At 46.3% G+C, this 18,653-nt stretch overlaps 1 protein-coding gene across 2 annotated transcripts in view; it reads right to left on the bottom strand.

Annotated features, from left to right (window-relative positions):
* Window positions 1-1,233: 1,233 nt before the first annotated feature.
* OPRD1 (opioid receptor delta 1) overlaps window positions 1,234-18,653 on the bottom strand; it is a 42,229-nt gene continuing 24,809 nt past the window's right edge. For both annotated transcript variants that reach the window (XM_039854426.1, XM_039854427.1), the window contains exons 2-3: window positions 4,371-4,720; window positions 1,234-1,901 (exon numbers count right to left, since the gene is read on the bottom strand). In XM_039854426.1, the coding sequence (XP_039710360.1) occupies window positions 1,360-1,901; window positions 4,371-4,710 (882 nt within the window). In that variant the 5' untranslated portion in view covers window positions 4,711-4,720 and the 3' untranslated portion in view covers window positions 1,234-1,359. The remainder of the gene's footprint in view (window positions 1,902-4,370; window positions 4,721-18,653) is intronic.

Raw genomic sequence — 18,653 nt, 5'->3', positions numbered from 1 at the left:
CTTCAGTGCCAGGTCCCTGTGTGGGCCAGCCCAGTTCACTGGAAACACTGGACACACAGGGCACAGCTAGATGTCGGGAGAAGGGAGAGAGGATTTGTTATTGGCTCTTCTCAGGAGCCCGAGACCCAGAGGCCAGTAGAAGGAAAAGTCTGTACTGGTTCCTCAGATGCCCCACCCATTCCCAGGCGCACTCACCGTCAGTGAAACCCTAACTCATGGTCTGTCCCAGCACCTGGGCTAGAGAAGGCAGGGTCCTGGAGACTCCCCAGAAGCATCTGCTCTCTGACTCCAAGACCTAACCTCAAACCAGAACCACCCCTGACTTCCCACCTCAGCCCACAGACCACCACCCGTTGGCACAGAGGCTGCCCTGCAGCTCTGGCTTTCGGAACTGAAGCTACGGGACCTCTTCACTCCTGAGCCCAGAGAGAATTTGGGGCTGGTGACCCTATCCAAACTGAGGCCCTGTCCCACTACCCTATCCTAGAGCCGCTGTCCCTGCTCCACTGTCCAGTCCCAACCCCCACTGGGAGGCAGTGCTGGGGACACTACTTAGATGCGGAGGTACCTCTGCCCATTCCAAGGAAATGACTGTCAAGGAGAGAAAATGTATATATTTTTATCTCTCCTTCTCGATTTTATTTTCTCTTTATTTATAAAGACGTCAAGTTGAACCTGGACCTCAGCGAGCCCTGCCTCTTACCAGAACTCAGGGCTGGGGCTCTACCCCAAAGTTGTGGCCCAAATTCCCTGTGCACAGGCCATATCTCTGTGGCCCAATCTTGAGCAGTAGCCACGCCTCACTGTCCCGTCCTTGTCCTTCTGTCTCACTCCAGAAGGGGCCCCTCGTCACTACACAGCGGCCCAACCTTGCAGCTCATTTCTCAAACCACCGTCCCCACCACTGCCCCACCTGCATCCCGCGCCCAATATCTTCAGGTCTCAAGCGGGATCCCCACTCCCGCAAGCCCGGCTCAGGGTTAGAATTCGAGGCTGTTCCAAAGTTGAGGCCCGGCCCCGCTGTAGAGGCCCTTTACATCAGCCCAGTTCTGGAATCACAGGTCCCACTCCCCTGGCGTCCCTAGCTCTTCATCCTGGCCCCAACCGGGAGCCCTTAACCGTGCGCTCAGACCAGAGGCACCGCCCCACTGTCCTGCCCTCTGCCCCGCCCCAGACCAGCGGTCCACCCACTTCAGGGGCCCCACCTCCTGGCCCCTGCCCCGTCTCAAGCCCGGCACTCTTCTCCAAAACAGAGGCCCACCTCTGCCCCTTTCCGCGTCGTGGCCCCCGCCCCCACTAGAACTCGCTGTGACCGCCAGGTCACTCCGGAGGGGTGTGCGGCGGGCCGGCCTGGCCTGGTCAAGCGGCGGCGCCACCGCCGGGACAGTCAGACGGGGTGCAGGCGGTGACCCGTTCGCGGGCAGTGGCTTCGCGGGCGCGGCTGAAGCTGCCGGGCTCTGGGCGGCTGCAGGGTGAGCGGCAGAGCTGGCGGAAGCAGCGCTTAAAGTTCTCGTCGAGGAAGGCGTAGAGCAGGGGGTTGAGGCTGCTGTTGGCGTAGCCAAGCGCGATGCACAGGTGCAGCGCAGCCACCACGAGCGGGTTACGGCGGTCGATGTCCACCAGCATCCAGACGATGACGAAGATGTGGATGGGCGCCCAGCACACCACGAAGGCGCCCACCACCACCAGCACCATGCGCGTGATCCGCCGCAGGCTGCGGTCCTTCTCCTTGGAGCCTGACAGCAGGCGCACACTGCGCAGGCGCAGCAGCATGAGGCCGTAGCACACGGTGATGATGAGAATAGGCACGACGAAGGCGAAGAGAAACACGCAGATCTTGGTCACCGTGTCCCAGTACCAGCTGGGGCTAGGGAACTGGAGCATGCACACCACTGCCCCATCTGGGCAGAGGAAACAAGGAAAGACAGACAGGGGTGAGGGACTTGTGGGCCTAAAGGACCCTCCCTGCCTGTTCGCCCACCCTTCTCGCTTCGGTCAAGTTCCACTGCCTCTTCCTAGCCTTTCCTCAAAGTGATTCTTCTACCTGGAATGTCTTCCTTCTCTTCCGTTACTTGGTGAACTCTTAATCGTCCTTTAAGACCCAAGCAGGGTTGGCCTTAATCTAGGTCTTCCTATATTCTCTCCCAGTCGTTTCATAAGCCTCTATGTCTATGGGCAATAATAATATAATTTAGCCCAAGCCTTCTAAATGCCTGACATTATAATAACTCAAAACACCCCACACATTTCAGTAGCTTCAGGGGGAACAATATTGCTAAATCGACATAGAGAGCATGAGTTAAGAGCAGGACTCAGGGCCTACTAATTGTGTGGTGTGGCCTTGGACAGATTATTCAGCCTCTTCAAGAGCATCTGTAAAATGGGACTAATAACAGTACCTAAACCTGTGAGGATTAGATGGGCCAAAGCATGTGAAGCACAGTGGAGTTCAAGCTCTTGGTGCACTCACAGAGCAGAGGGATAGATACATGTGGAAGTCCAGAAGTCCGGGAAGGGCTGGGGAGGCTGATTTCAGTTTAATGGGAAGAACTTTCTGACTGTCAGGCTTGTCCAGAGATAAGAGGGACACCCAGAATGGAATGAGGTCCTTATTCCTGGAGTGTGAGCTTGGGCTGGATGAGCACCTTAGGGAATGTTGTGAGATACAGACACAGGGCTGAGACTGGCCCAGGAGACTCCCAAGATATTCTGAAATTCTGAAGTTAAGGAGCCACGCAGTAGACTTGGAACCTGAGAGTTGTGAGAAGGGGGCTAGGGATCCACAGACAAAGTGGACAGAGGACATCAGGCTGGCAAGATCCACAGGAATGACTGAGTGCAAGGGCATCATTGTACAGATGGTAGAAGCAGGTCCAGAGAGAAACAGCACTTGTCCAAGGTCACACAGCAAGTGGCATACAGAACCAATGAGTGCCAATGGCACACACTGGGGAAATGGTCTGTATGTGTGTGTGTGTGTGTGTGTGTGTGTGTGTGTGTGTGTGTGTGTGCAGTGAGGAGGCCCATCTGGCCCAGCTCTCCAGCAGGGCTACAGTTAATGGCCTGTAAACTGAAGGCTGACAGTGAGGAATGGGGCCCAGCTGCTGAGTCAAGACCAATAGTTCAGAGGGTGTATAAAGGCCCTGGGGGTTCTACCCTTGTGAGAGTCAAGGATGGCTAAGAAACCTGCCACCAACCCTGTTCCCCTCTCCTACCACAGCACTGAATGTCTGCAAACCTTCACTCCAGGGGCCAAAAGGAACAGGAGGCAGGAGCCTTGGGTTCTAGCCAAATTCCACTAAATGTCTGACTGTTTGATCCTAAATAAAACTCTCTGATTCTCAATTTTCTTATAGTCAAATGCAGGCAGGAGTCCCTGCCTTGTCTATCTCACAGGCTTAATCATTCTAATAGCAATGAGCCAGGCCTTGTCCTGAGTCCTGAGCATTTTACATAAATAACCTCATTTAATCTTCTCAACACCCCATGATGTAGTGTGGCTCAGATATGTTAGTGACCAGTATCTTTGGCACCCTGCTAAACTACTTCTCCCACTTCTTTACAGCAAGTTGGGGTCCTATGACCAGCTATCACTAGGAAAAGATGGGCCATAACATTTAAAAGTGGTTGTACTTTTCCACCACTCCCTCTCCATATTCTTCTGCTGGCCAGATGCCAGCCATGAAGGATTTCAAAACCATCGTTTGGAGCCTGAGTCCCTGAGTGACTCTGTGGAACAGAGTCCTTTCTCACATCAGAGTGTGATGTGAGAAATAATACTGTGTTAAGCCACTGAGCTTTGAAGATTGTTACAGCAGCTACCCTGACTGATGTAGGTAGTCACTATACTACTAGTTGCCATTTTACTCTGAAGAAATGCACCTATTGGTCATTCTCTGAAGGCATCTCTAGGCCTCTCTTTGGTTATCTGAGCCGATGGTTTTCAAATTGGAGTGGAAAGGAGTTTAGGATGGAACTACAGATCTTGTGGCTTCCACTGCTCACTGGTCAGTGACACCCTCACCCCACTAGCCATCCATTTATCTCCTTATAGGTCAATCATCCACACACTTCTGGCCAGCAGCTACATGCATATAGATTAGCCATCCATAATCCCACTCATAAATTTCCTTTGGTTAGTAACCCATGAGACCACTAATCAATCATTCATCCTCACAAAAGTCAACCATTCACATTCCCATTGGTTGACTATCCATACCCCCACTGGCCAGCCATCCACACTTTCATTTATCAGCAATTTGCACCTCCACTAGTAAAACACCTACACCCACCCTGGTAAGAGACTTACAAATCCCGTATGCTGGTTCCTATGGTCAGTGGCCTGTACCACAGCTCCCTCACTTACTTACCCCGGGGACGAGTCACAGCCATGATCATGATGGGTACACCAACACCTGAGGCCAGGACCCAGATGCAGATGTTGATCAGCTTGGCCTTGGCAGGTGTGCGGAAGTCCAGGGCCTTGACAGGGTGGCAGACGGCAATATAGCGGTCGACGCTCATCATGGTGAGTGTGAAGATGCTGGTGAACATATTGTAGTAGTCAATGGAGAGCACAGCCTTGCAGAGCAGTTCCCCAAAGGGCCATGTCTCCATCAGGTACTTGGCGCTCTGGAAGGGCAGCGTGCTAGTGGCCAATGCATCTGCCAAGGCCAGGTTGAAGATGTAGATGTTGGTGGCTGTCTTCATCTTAGTGTACCTTGAAAGGAAGTGCATGTGTAACTTCCATTTCACAGATTTCAGTTTCACATGAAATTTAGGGACTTGAAATGACTGGCCCAAGGTCACAAAAGGTCAGAGATAGAGGTGGGACTGGAACCCTGAATTATCTGGTTCAGCATCACTCCTTTCCACTATAACAGATGCAAAATGATTTCTGACTGGGGATAACTTTGTCAGAAGTTATTTTAGGAAAAGCCTTTATCTTCTGTGGTGTACTAAGTAACATGGTTAAAGATAAAAATGGATTCCAGGGGAAAAGAGGTCTGGGTTCCAATCCTGCCTCTACTGTTTATCAGCTGAGTGACTCTGAGCTAATAGAGGCTTGAACTCTGAGCCTCAGTGTCCACAACTGTAAAAAGTGGAGTGACACTATTACCAACCTCACTGGGTTGTTATGAAATTTAATGAGATGATAAAGCACTTAGCCTTGAGCCCAAAGCATGGTAAGTGCTCAGTATATGATAGCTGTTATTATTATTCATATATAAAGAAGGAAGCTGGGGGCTAGATTAGAGTGACCTGACCCTCTACCACAGACCTGGCCGTTTGAGAATATGATTGGCCAGCTTTGAAGAAGGGACTCTACCTAGCTGACTGGCTGGGGCCTTAGACTGCCTGGGGTGTCCTCCATAGTAGACCAGGGCTCCCAGTCCTTGTTGTAGTCCCATCCAGAGCATCTTAGGACTCACCCAGCTATGGGGAAAGGGAGCAGGTGACAGTGTCACACATCTGACCCAGAGCAAGAGCCAGGTGTCCAAGTCAGAAGTCGACAACCAAGCCTGTACCCGAAACTCTCCAACATACCTCTGTGCTCTATGCTGCTACATAGCTGACTATACAACAGCTGGCCCTTTGTTTGGCCAACACTGACAGTCATTGTTCCTTCTGTACCAGAGCCTGGGCTGTGCACCAGGCAGCCTGGAGGAGGCTGCATACACTGAAACAGACTGTCCTGGTGCAGTGTGATCACCGCAGAAACACACAGGTACACTGAGGTAGGGACTGCATTCATGCCCCTGGAACGATCTGAGAAAACCAGAGAAGGGTTGCATGAGCAACTCCTCAAATTTCAGAACAGAAAGGCCCTGAGAGGTTGAGAAGTGATTTAATGAAAGTGTGGTCCAAAGACTTCCTTCAGAATTACTGGAAGAGCCTGTGAAAAATGCAGATTCTTGGACCCCACCCCAGACCTTCTAGATCCTAATCTCTGAAAATCTTTAACAAGAACCTCACACACACACACACACACACACACACACACACACACACACATACACACACACACACAATCATGCCAAGTGATTCTTATGGACCCTAAAGTTTGAGAAACACTATGCAACCTACAGCCCATATTGGAGAGAAATGGGGAAACTGAGCCAAGGCCACACAGAGACAGCGGCGGAGCCAAGGCAAGAACTTACACTTCCTGACTCCCAGGCCAGTGCTCTCTCTCCACTCTACCCCAAGGGTGGAATTACACCGCCAGCCTCTACCCCTCTATGCCAGAATCCCGACACCACGCCAAGCCCCAGGCACCCAGGTGAATGCCCTCAATATGCTTTGAATGACTGAACAAACTGGTATCAGCTCAGGTTGTTCCTTCATGAAGTGATTTGTTTGGTTTAAAAAAATATATTGACTCACTCATTGTCCTCCAGGGCCAGCATCTGTCCCACGCCCTCCCAAAATAGCTGTCATTTGCCCTGGGGCTGAAGAAGCAAAAAGTTTTGCTCGGAAACAGCAGAATTGCAAGTCTTGGGAAGTCTGTCTTCAGCCGGGTGCAGGATCACAGCTGTGTGGGAGGCGGTCTCAACCCCACAGCTGACTCGTCTAATTTCGCTTCTTTTACGCAGAACAATTAGAGGCTGTTCTTTGCCTGCTATTTTGATTTGTGAAGGATCCTTCAATTCCCAGAGGGGGCTGGGATGCTGGGAAGTGGGTGATGAAGCTGCTGTAGCTGGTCCAAGCAGGGCTAAGAGGCCCAGTGCTGGCTGCCAGCCAGACCCCCAGAAGCTTCTCTAATCACAGGTCTCCCCCACTCCATAGCTAACCTGCGCCAAGTCCTGTCCTGTTGACCACCTCAGACAAACCGTGCAGCTCTCCTGCTCTCAAGGCCCCACTGGCTCCTCGAAGTTGTCCCCACATTCCACAAACCGGCCCTGACTACCTCTTGGGCCTCAGCTCCCAGAACCTTCCCCTGATGGGTGTGCCCCAGCCCCTGGCCTCTTTGCTGTTCCTTGGACACATCAAGCCCACTTCCACCTCAGGGCCTCTGCTTCGAACCCTCAACCTCAAAAATTTACATGATTTGCTCCTTCACTTAACTCAAGACTCTATTCAAACGTCACGTCCTCAGAGAGGCTGCCGTGACCTCCCTGTCTAAAGTACTCCTCCCCCCACGACCTCCTAACACTGCTTCATTTTTCTTGATTGCCTGAACCACAGCCTGACTTACATTTATCTTCTTTTCTCTTTTGCCTCTCTCGCTCATATAAGTGAGGGAGATTTTGTCCATTTTGTTCCCTGCTGTGTCATGGGCCCTACCAATAGTGCCCAGCAAATATTAGGCTCTCAACAGACATTCGTTGTATGGATGTCTCATGCCTCTCACGGGGACCACCACGGCATCCTCTCTGCCCCACAATTCATCTTCCACAAAAGTCAGGGTGCTCGTTCTAAAATGCAGATTTGCTCAGGACACTACTGCTTACGACCCTTCTGTGGCTCCCCATTGCCATCTGGATAAAATCCAAACTCAGACCAGCATTCCACCTGGGTAGCCTCCTTTCCCACAGTGCCTTCCCACATCCAGCCACATCTGGAGCTTTGCAGACATTCATTCTAGCATGCCCTCCCTGCTAAGAGACAGCCGCTGTAATGGTTTAGTGGGAATCCTTCCAAACAACATATATGTATATAACTTTTGATAAAATTTTATTTTTGCCAATGTAATAGTTACATAGCATAAAAAGTCACGTAGTACTATAATGACAACAGGTGCCCCTCTGCCCTACCCTTCCCCACTCTTCTGTCCTGCTCCCCAGAGGCCATTATTTTTCATGTTTTTAGTTATTTTAGTGATTAGCTCCATAATTCTGAATAATGTGTTTAAATGACTATTTCTCGATTCATCGATTTTAGACAGTATCTGTTGAGGTTTTATTCAGTTACGCCAGGCTATGCAGCAGTAACAAACTATTCCCAAACCTCCGTGGCTTAATACAATAAAGGTTTATTTCTCACCCTTTCAGCATCACTCACTCAAGTGCCTCCAGGACAACTATATTCCACGAGGCAGTTCCAGCCTGCTTCCATCGTGTGGCCCTGCCATCTTAACCTGAGGCCTCATTGATCAGCACAAAGGAGAAGAGACAGCTGCAGGGTAGCGTCAGTCCAGCTGCAACATAGCACATCCACCTGAAGCCGACTGACTAGAACTAGTGCTGTGGCCCCACACAACTGTGAGGGGCTGAGACGTACAGTCTTCTATGTGCCTAGAAGCAGAGAAAACCAGATACTAGTGAACAACACTAACGTCCCCCACAACTCTCTATTATGGTAGATTAATCTACTCAACCCCACTTCCTCTCTCCATCCTCCCAATATCATTTTACCACAATTTAAAATTTTTTAGTTAAGTTGATATTCAGGGTTTATACTTTATTTTAGGGTTTACATTCTCATGACGTCATAGATATTGTCCACGGCTGAGCTAAATGCTATGCTATAATTACATTTATTTTCTACGATTTTTGTTTTTTCTGGAATAAAAAACTGCCCTTTTTTTCCCTCCTTTTTTTTTTCCTTTGCTTAGTTCTGTGTACATACTGCTAAATCACCTCAAACACTCCAGCAGATCCATAAAATGCCTTTTCCATGCAGTCACATAATCTATCAGTTCCTTTGTGTTTTCCTAGTGATCCATCTCCTGGAACCTCCCTCCTCCCCTTTCAGTCTGGGAGTGATTGCTTTCTAGACCAGCTACACACCTGTCTTCCTATGTTAGAGCACCTGTTTCCTGGCTTGCAAGTCTTTTCTGTCTTGGTTTATGCCCTCATTTTTGTGGATCCCATCTTCTAGTCACTTCGTAAGAAAAAGCACATAAGAAGTAAAATTTTTACACTCTCATATGTCTGAAAATGTCTTTCTTCTATCCAGATTTCTTTGGCTGTATGTAGAATAGTAGGTTAGAAATTGTTTTCCATCAGAATTTTGAAGGCGTGGCTCTCTCTCTCTCATCTTCAGGCTTACAATGTTGCCACTGAGATATCTGAACCATTCTGATTCCTGATGGTTTGTATGTAATCTGTCCTCCCTACCTCCAAAACTTTTAGGATCTTCTCTTTATCCCTAGTATTCTGACATCTGTGGGGATGTGCCTTCGGGTAGTTCTTTTTCATTTTTATTGGGCCCTCGCAGTCTGTAGATTCGCATCCTTCAGTGTGAAAGGTCCTCACATCATTTCTTTGATCAATTCCTCCCCTGAGCTTTCTCTGGACTCCCTGGACCATCCACTAGTCAGACATTGGACCTCCTGGACCGACCTTCTAGTTTTCTTATCTCGCCTCCATCTCTTTGTCTTTTTGGTACATCCTCTGGGAAACTTCCTTTTTATTATCTCCCAACCTTTCTATTGACTCTTTAAAAATTATGGCTCTCATGTTTTATTTTCCCAGTGCCCTTTCTTCTTATTCCTTTTTATTATAGCATCTTATTTCATGGATATGATATCTTCTCTTATCTCTCTAAGGTTACCGATAGTTTTTGTTTTGTATTTTCTTCTGCTCTCTACATTGTCTTTTTGCTTCAAACATTTTTGTTTGTTTGTCTGTTTTGGCCTTTTTCTTCTATCCTGAAGACTTCTTTCAAGTATCTGGTGATATGCAACTAAAGGTTGATCTTTCAGTGAAGCACTGAATAACTAAATGGCAGGAGTGTGTGTGTGTGTGTGTGTGTGTGTCCCCTGTGTCCCCTAGGGGCCCTGTGAACTAGCGGGCTTCCCTGTAAGGGGATTGAGTAAAGATCTGATTTTACTCTGGGGACATCTAAATATCAGTGTCTGTAGTTCTCTTCTCTGGGGCTTTCCGAAAAGAATCTGGGGAGCACACAACTGGCTATCAGGATTCTGGTAGCAAAGATGGAGAAGGTGTCTGGGGATCCCCCCATTTTCCATTTTGTATCTTGCTCTGACCCTTTCTGTGTCTGCTGGCCCTGAGTTCAGAGTTGTTCCAGGTTAACTTCTCTAAGGAAAAAAACCTTGACTTCCTGCAGAATGGAGGGGTAGTCATCTGATTGTGTAGAGTACAAGGGGGAGGGGGCTAAGTGTCTCACTGCTCCCTCTATAGATAACCAATCCCTTATCCCTGTTTTCAGTCCCACATCTCACTCCTGCTCAGCTTATTACCCACTTCCAATTGCTTTTCATCATCCAAATACATGTTGACATCTCTTAAGGGACAAAAACAGGCACAAGAGGTGAAACGACTTGCCCAAGGTCACATGACCAGTAAGCGGCAGAGCTGGTATTTAACTCAGGCAATCCAGTGCCAACATTTGGTAAGGACTTTGCTATACTGCCCCTCAGTGCTTGCTACCTTCCTTCCTCTCCCACCTCTCATAGTGAAAAAGATAAGGAATGTGAATCTTGTTATAAGCTGAGATTTGTTCGCTCATCCAATAGGTACTAACTGAGCACCTGGTATATGCCAGGCACTGAATAAGGGATATAAGACAGAAGATGACAGTCTGACTTCTTGAAATTTATGGTCTTAGGGAGGGGGCAGACAGTGAACAAACTGCTGCGCTAATTAATGTATAGTCACCTTTGCCATGCGAAGACACAGCAAGAAGACTGCCACCTACAACTCAGAAAGAGAGCTCACACCAGAAACCAACCATGCTGACATCTTGATCTTGGACTTTAGCTTCCAAAACTGTGAGAAAATAAATTTCTGTTGTTCAAGCTAAGACAAGATGACATTTCTGCCATGTTGAAAAGAATGGGAAGGAGCCAGTCATGTGAACATAAGGGGGTAGGTTGTTTCAGATGGAAAGAACAGCATGTGCAAAGACCTTGTGGCAGGAAAGAGCTTGATGAGCTGCAGGAATGGTCAGAAATCAAGTGCATCTAAAGGGTAGTAAGCGGGAGAGGAAGCAACAGGAGATGCAGCTGGAGCAGTCAAGGGTCAGATCACTCAGGGCCTTTGGGCCACGGCAAGAAATTTTGATTTTATTCATTTTTTTATTTTTTATTTTTAGAATTTTTATAAGAGTTTATTTAAGCCAAACTGACAACATAGTCTGGGGAGCAAGATCTCAACTGCTCCTCGATTTTATTCTGAGTGCCGCAGAAAGCCATTGGAGGTTTTGAACAGGGAAGTGATGTGTTTTGATTTATGTATGTTTCTTAAAAGATCACTCTGTGTGAAGCCTAATTGGAGGGCACAGCAAGAGTGGGTGAGAGACTTAGTTTTCTGGAAAGATAAACCATTTATTACCCCACCCCCTAAATCCTACTAGTGGTGTCTAATTCTTCTTCTATTCCTATTTCAAAAAGTTGTAGGTATTGCATTGGACCCTTAGTTATACCTTATTAAGAAATTAACTCAAAATGGATGAAAGACCTAAATGCAAAAGCTAAAACTGCTGCGCTAATTAATGTATAGTCACCTTTGCCATGCGAAGACACAGCAAGAAGACTGCCACCTACAACTCAGAAAGAGAGCTCACACCAGAAACCAACCATGCTGACAAAGAAAACAAGAGACAAGCTTCATGACATTGCATTTGGCAATGGTTACTTAGATATAATACCAAAAGCATAGGCAACAAAAGAAAAAATAGATAAATTGGACTACATCAAAATTAAAACTTTTGTGCATCAAAAGACACTATCGACAGAGTGAAAAGGCCACCAACATAATGGAAGAAAATATCTGGAAATCACATATCTAATAAGGGATTAATATCCAGAATTATATAAAACCACAACTCAATAAAAAAAAATTAAAGATGGGCAAAGGATTTGAATATACATTTCTCTAAAGATATGTAAATGGCCCATAAGCACATGAAAAGATGCTCAACTTCCTTAGTCATTAGAGAAATGCAAATTAAAATCACAACAAGATATCACTTCACACCTATTAGGATGGCTACTATCAACAAAACAGAAAATAACAAGTGTTGGCAAGGATGTGGAAAAATTGGAACCTTTATGTACTGTGGGAATAGAAAATGGTACAGATGCTATGGAAAGAGGATGGTGATTCCTCAGAAAACGGAAAGTAGAGTTGCCATATAATCTAGCGATTCCACTTCTCGGTATATACTCAAAAGAATTAAAAGCAAGGTCTCAAATAGACATCTGTACACCTACGTTCATAGCAGCACTATTCACAATAGCCAAAAGGTGGTAGCAACCCAAACGCCCATCGACAAATGAATGGATAAATAAAAGTGATGTATACAAACAACGGAATATTATTCAGCCTTTAAAAGTAAGGGAATTCTGGCACATACTACAACATGGATGAACCTTGAGGACACTGTGCCAAGTGAAATAAGCCAGTCACAAGATGAATGTTGGATGGCTCCACTCACATGAGATACCTAGAGTAGTCAGATTCATGGAGGCAGAAAAGAGAGTGCTGGTTTCCAGGGGCTGGGAAAAGAGGGGAATGAGGAATTATTATTTATTGAGTATGGTGTTTCCGTTTGGGATGATGAAAAGAATTCTAGAGATAAATGGTGGTGATGGCTACACAATGATGTGAAATGTACTTAATATCGCTGAACTGACACTTAAAAATGGTTAAGATGGCAAATTTTATGTGTATTTTAATGCATTAAGAAAAGAGGTTGTGGATAATCAAGAGCTACCACTGTGTCTATTTTCTAAACTTGAAAATGCGGTGAGGGAATCCTCCAGAGCCATTCAGGTCTTGGCTCTTCAACATACTCTGCTGTGTGATCTTGGGTAACTTACTTCACTTCTCTGAACCTGTTTTCGGGTTGGTAATTTCAGTGTAATCACACGTTTTAGGAGCCAGTACATATGAAGTATCTAGCTTACTGGCCAGTATGTAGACAAGAACTGGCAATCCTTTTGTTTTTTTCTTCTTCTGATATTTTTCTGCTTTTTTTTCTCAGAAGGGTCATTCTAGGACCCAACCTTGGGAGTGAAGATGGTAAGCTCTGGCTGAATCTCTATTGACTCTGAGATGCATTTGCAAACCCCTTGCTTTCTTTCTAAGTCAAAACCAGATTAGCTCATCTTGAATTATGCAGCTGCCAGGGAATTTGCTCCCAAATAACTTTTTCAGTCCGAGTGAGCCTTCCTTTATAGAAAGCACCGAGTTTCAGAGTCCTAAATCCATCCTATCGTCTGTCAAACCAGCCTCATTGTCACAGAAGATCGTCACCATCTCTATTAATTTCCCTTCAATCTGAAGGCATTTAGGCATGCTCTGTGACTGAAGCACAGCCAGAGCCACATTAAATCCACACACCCTCCTGGGTCTCTGGAGAGCTGGGCCTCTCAGAGGACAAGTAAGCTCTGAGTAAGAATTTTCTCCTCCAGGCACACCCAGGGCAGTTGGTTAGACTGCCTGACATCTTACCTGAGATCCAGAAGAAGGTTAAAACATTCCCTCCTTTGTGCAAAGCCCGATGGACTGGTCTGACGGCTCTGGGTGGGTTTTGTTTCCTTTAAGCAATATTCTCTGTCTTTTCTTTCATGTGCCAGGCACTGTGCCAAAAGCAGCAAATGCATGATGTCATTCCATCCTCACTGCAACCCTGCGCATTAACACCATCCTCATTCTACAGATGAGCTAAGTTAGACGGCTGACCCAAAGACACATGGCTAGAAAGTGACAGTGACAGGATGCAAACTTAGATCTGGTTTCCAGAGCCCACGCTCATAACCACTTAGGTCTGTGCTTTGCTGTTCATTGTCCTCTGGCCTCCTTGCCCCCTGCACTACCTTGTCAAACACTAGCCATGGCAAGGGGCCCAATGTGGAAACCGTGACCAAATGGAGTAAACTGGTCCCGAGGTGGGCTGGCTCCATCACATTCATCTGATTTTCACACATTCCTTGACCATGCTGTGTGTTGGGGTTTGGAGACAATCTACTTATAGCCCAGGTGGGATTGGGAAGAGAAGGACTTACAAATATCAGAACAATGTCACAGTGTGACGAGGCCCAGGAGGGCAAGGAGGAGAGGTTAGTTCAGAACAAAACATAAACATCTGGTCACAGTGAGGGCGGCAACCAGTATTTATGGACGACTATGTGCCAGGTCTTTCTCATGCTCTCCTTACATCTGTGTTTTGTTTTGTTTTTCAATAGATAATATTGGTTGGACATTGACTATGTGCCAGGGACTAGGAAAGCATTTTGTGTTATTTAATCCTCCCAGCACCCCTACAGGATAGACGGTACTTATGATTTCCAATGTATAAAGAACTTGCCCCAGGTGGCAAAGTCAGAAAGAGGCTGAGCAGAGATCAAACCCAGTCTTCTCCTCTGAAACCCCAGGGCCTTCCTCTTGACTTCGATTTCAGCTTCTCTCTTGTGGACCCAAATTACTCCATGTGCCCCTCACACACTCTCTTTGACAATTCAAATAAAAGCTCTCCCAAAGCACGGCATTTGTCTTGGTCATCATTATGTACCTAGAACTCACAGCAGTGCCTAGCACAAAGCAGGTACTCCAAACACAGTTGGCGAATGAAAGAATGTCAGTGTGTCTGTCTTCCACACTAGACTGGGACATCCTTGAGGGAGGAATCGTGTCCCCTTCATGCTGTACATAGGTGATATAGCATTTACTGGAGGTGTCCTTATGACCTTATGAACAGAGGGGTCAAGGTGCCCTGATCCTTGGAAGTAAGCAATCACAGAGCAAAAAGCTCAAATTTGAACAGAGCTTCTTCCCTCCTTCCCTGTCTTCTTCCTTCCTTCCAACCCTCCTCCCTCCTATCTTCAACCCAAACCAACCCAGGTCCCCTGAAGGACATCTGAGCCTGACCCTGTTTGCCCTGAATCTGAAGTGACTCAGCTCTGCCACAGCAAAGAGAAACGTTGTTGGATCATTTATCCAAAGTAGCTAATTTGTTTTCAACTAAGCTTAGGGGAATTTTTTTTCCATTTATGAAGAACAGCCCATGTGGGTCAAAGTCAGTGCAAGAGACCTAAACACAAAAACAATAACAGCAGCAGCAACAAGGTAAAAGCACCAACCCTCAGTCCGATTGACCTTATGGCACCCGAGGAACCAAATCGAATAAAATGGCTTCAGCCTAGATCCAAACTCAGTTGGTCTCAAACAGCATGGATCATTGGAGTATTTAGATTTAATTTTATTCTCAAATGCTTTTCGAGATCTCAAAAGTAACAGGTGCTCACTATAAAATGTTCAAACAATACAGAATCATTTAATAAAGAAAGTTTAAAAACTGCCATTAATATTACAGACCATCGTTACAGATAACATGCAAACATGCACCCTGTTTTATATAAATGGGATATTCCTCTAATACTGTTATATAACCTGTTTCTTTCTCTCAGAAATATGCTGTGACCATCTTTCTATAACCGTAGATACAAATTAATACAATTCTTGGTGACTGATTGTTATTTTAGTCCAGAGGTCAACAAACTTTTTTCTATAAAGAGCCAGTGAGTAAATATTTTAGACTCTGTAGGCCACATGAGGTCTTTTTTGCGCATTCTTCTTTAGCTTTTTTTAAAAATCTTTTTAAAAAACAACCCTTTAAAAGTATAAAAAGCATTTTTAGCTCAAGGATCATACAAAAACAGACTGCAGGCTGGATCTAGTCTCATTTACAGATACTAAAGCCTCCGAATACAGTTACCTAATAAATCCCCTATGGAAAGATATATAGGTTGTTACCGCTTTTTTTATTATAAATAATACTGTTATAAACATCTTCATGCACACAGCTATCTGATGGCCTCCCAAGGAAAAACGCCTAGAATCTCAGAGCTAGAAGGAAACTTCACAGTGAGGACATTCCCTCTATGGCACTCCAATCAAATGGCTATGCGGTTCCTGCTTGAGTATGTCTGGAAACAGTGAACTCACCACCTGTAGGCACAATCCATTCCACTGGTGGGACAACTCACAGGGTAGGTAAGTTCTTTCTCTCTCTCTCTTTTTTTTTTTTTTTTTTTTTTTGAGCTGAAGACTGCCTCCTTCTCACCTGGCACTATTTTTCCTGGTTCTGCTCATGGAACCACCACAGAATCTAAACCTAACCCTTCTCCCATCCATGTGTTGAAAAATGGAGATATTAACAGTCCATACCTCATCCAGCTGTGGTCAAACCTGAGTTAACACATGTAAGTGCTTGGTACATGTTAGCTGCTATGGCTGGTTGTTAGCTGCCTTCTTAGTACTGTGTGGCCATGCTTGGAGCCCCAGTCTTGGTTTGTCCTCATATATTCATAAATGTGATTGATTATCTGAGTAAAGATGACACACTCTCTTAGGTTAATGGAAGTCCTAAGATGATGATGCAGATAAATCACGCCACAGGCACAGAGGTGATGCTCAGGCCTGGCCTTCTCCCAACTCTCCAAGCAAGTAAGTGAGGACAAATTCATTTTCTGTGAGATCTATAACCTCAAATCCACTAATGCAGACATATACGCCAGCCAGCACGGCTGGCCTCTGGCCTCTGTTTCTGCCCCATGTCTGACTGCGGCCACCGTACATAGCCGGATGTGGTTTTCAGTGTTTCTTACCTCACTGGCATCATTGCTGATAGGACAGCAGCTTACACTGCACCCCCTGTCACACATGCCCCCAGATTGGCCTCCCCAGCTCACAACTTTGTTCACCTCCTTCTACTTCTAAATCACTCCAGAAATACCCTGCTCCCTGCACCTCCACATCGTGGGCCAGGGACTCAGCAGATACTGTCACCAACAAGGCTTTAATAACTATAGTGGGTTGAATGTGGTCCCAAAAAAGACATGTCCACATTCCAACCCCTAGTACCTGTTGAATGTGGCCTTATTTTGGAAAAGGGTCTTTACAGATGTGATTAAGTTAAGGATCTCCAGATGAGATCTTCCTGGATTATCTGGGTGGGTCCTAACTTCAATGACAAGTGTCCTTGTAAGAAACACACAGAGAGAAGAGGAGACAGCCATGTGAGGACAGAAGCAGAGATCAGAGTAATGCAAGGCACACGAGCCAAGGACTGCCTGGAGCTACCAGAAGCTAGAAGAGGTAGGAAGGATTCTCCCCCAGAGCCTTCAGAGGCAGTGTCGCCCTGCTGACAGTTTTTGGACTTCTGGCCTCCAGAACTGTAAGAGAACTCATTTCTGTTGCTCTACGCCATCAAGTTTGTGGTAATGTGTTAGGGCAGCCTGTAACACAGTAAAGGTGCCACCAAGGGAGAAGCACCAATGTTGACACCAGACACACCTAGATTTAAGCCCCCGCTCTGCCTCTAACTGTATGACCTTGGGCAAGTTCTAACTTCTCAGTTTGCTTCTCTGTGAACTGCATATACTGATGCTACCTCCTGAGGGTGTGGTATCAAATTAGTTCCTGCCTATGATGTCCCTAGCACACTGCCTGGCACACTCATAACAGAGCAGCTTCTCTTCTTGTTCAGAAAAGGAAAATGGACCAGAATGATACCTTCTGAGCTGCTCCAGAAGTCCCAGTCTCCTGACTCTTTCCCTTGCCCTTGTCACCTGCCACCATTGCGGTGGGACACAGAGCCCTGCACTGGAACTTCAGCACTGGAAGAGGCTCTGTTCTGTAACCCGGAATTCAAAACTCCCACTTTACAGATGGGGAAACTGAAGCCTGGAGAGGGAAAGATGTAGGCATAAGGTTACATAGAGTACCAGTTCTCCTGACTTCTGGAAGGCCAAGTTCTTCCTACTTCTCCAAGCTGCTCTTCTAAGATCTAAGCCTCAGATGAAGGTTCAAGGTGGCTAAGGCCAAAGAGAAAGGGGAGCTCCCATCCAAGTCTTCGGAATTCCTGACGAGGCCCTGGGCTCTTAATAGATGTCTACATCCTAGGTCCCATGTCCAATGATTAACCAAAGTAAGTTAGGTCCATGGATAGAACCATCCCCATCACTGTCATCACCTTCACCACCACCTCCATCATAGCAGCCACACTGGCTCAGTGCTTACACATATTCTGTTGAATTCTACCATGACATTTCATAGACGATCTCGTTTCATCACTCCAACAACCCTATGAAATTGCTACTATTATCATCCTCATACCGAAGAGGAAAGTGAGCCTCGGAGAGTGTACTGGGTTGAATAGGTGCCCTCCAAACTCATGTCTCCCCTGAACCTGGCGTTATCTGGAAATAAGGTCTTTGCAGATGTAATTCATTAAGATGAGGTCATACTAGATTAGAGTAGACCCTAAATTCAATGTGGCTGATGTCCTTACAAGAGGATATAGAGAAACAGAGGGAACGTGGCCATGTTAAAACAGAAGCAAAAACTGGAGTGACACAGCTGTAAGCCCAAGCCCAAGGGAGGGTGGCCAGCGAGCACCAGAAGCTTGGCAAGGAAGGCTCCTTCCCTAGAATCTTCAGAGGGAACATGGCCCTGCTTGATTTCAGACTTCTAGTCTCCTGAACTATGAAGAATACATTTCTGTTACTTTAGACCATTCGGTTTACAGTGATTTGTTACAGCAACCCTAGGAAACTAGTACAGAGGGGTAAACTGTCTTGCCAGCCATGACCTAAAACATAGAAGCAAAGTCCATTAAAATTGCAGCACATCCCAGCTCTCCCAACAAAAGGCGTTTTTCGTCAGGACTAGAGAATATCAGCACTGAATGGAAATATGGCTTGTGAGAATATTTACTGTGCATTTACTAAGTGCCAGTTG

The sequence above is a fragment of the Pteropus medius genome, unplaced genomic scaffold (genome assembly GCF_902729225.1).
Source record: "Pteropus medius unplaced genomic scaffold, Ma_sr-lr_union100, whole genome shotgun sequence".
Lineage (NCBI taxonomy): Eukaryota > Metazoa > Chordata > Mammalia > Chiroptera > Pteropodidae > Pteropus > Pteropus medius.
Note: the sequence above shows the minus strand (reverse complement) of the source record. Positions and strands in the feature narration are given on the sequence as shown.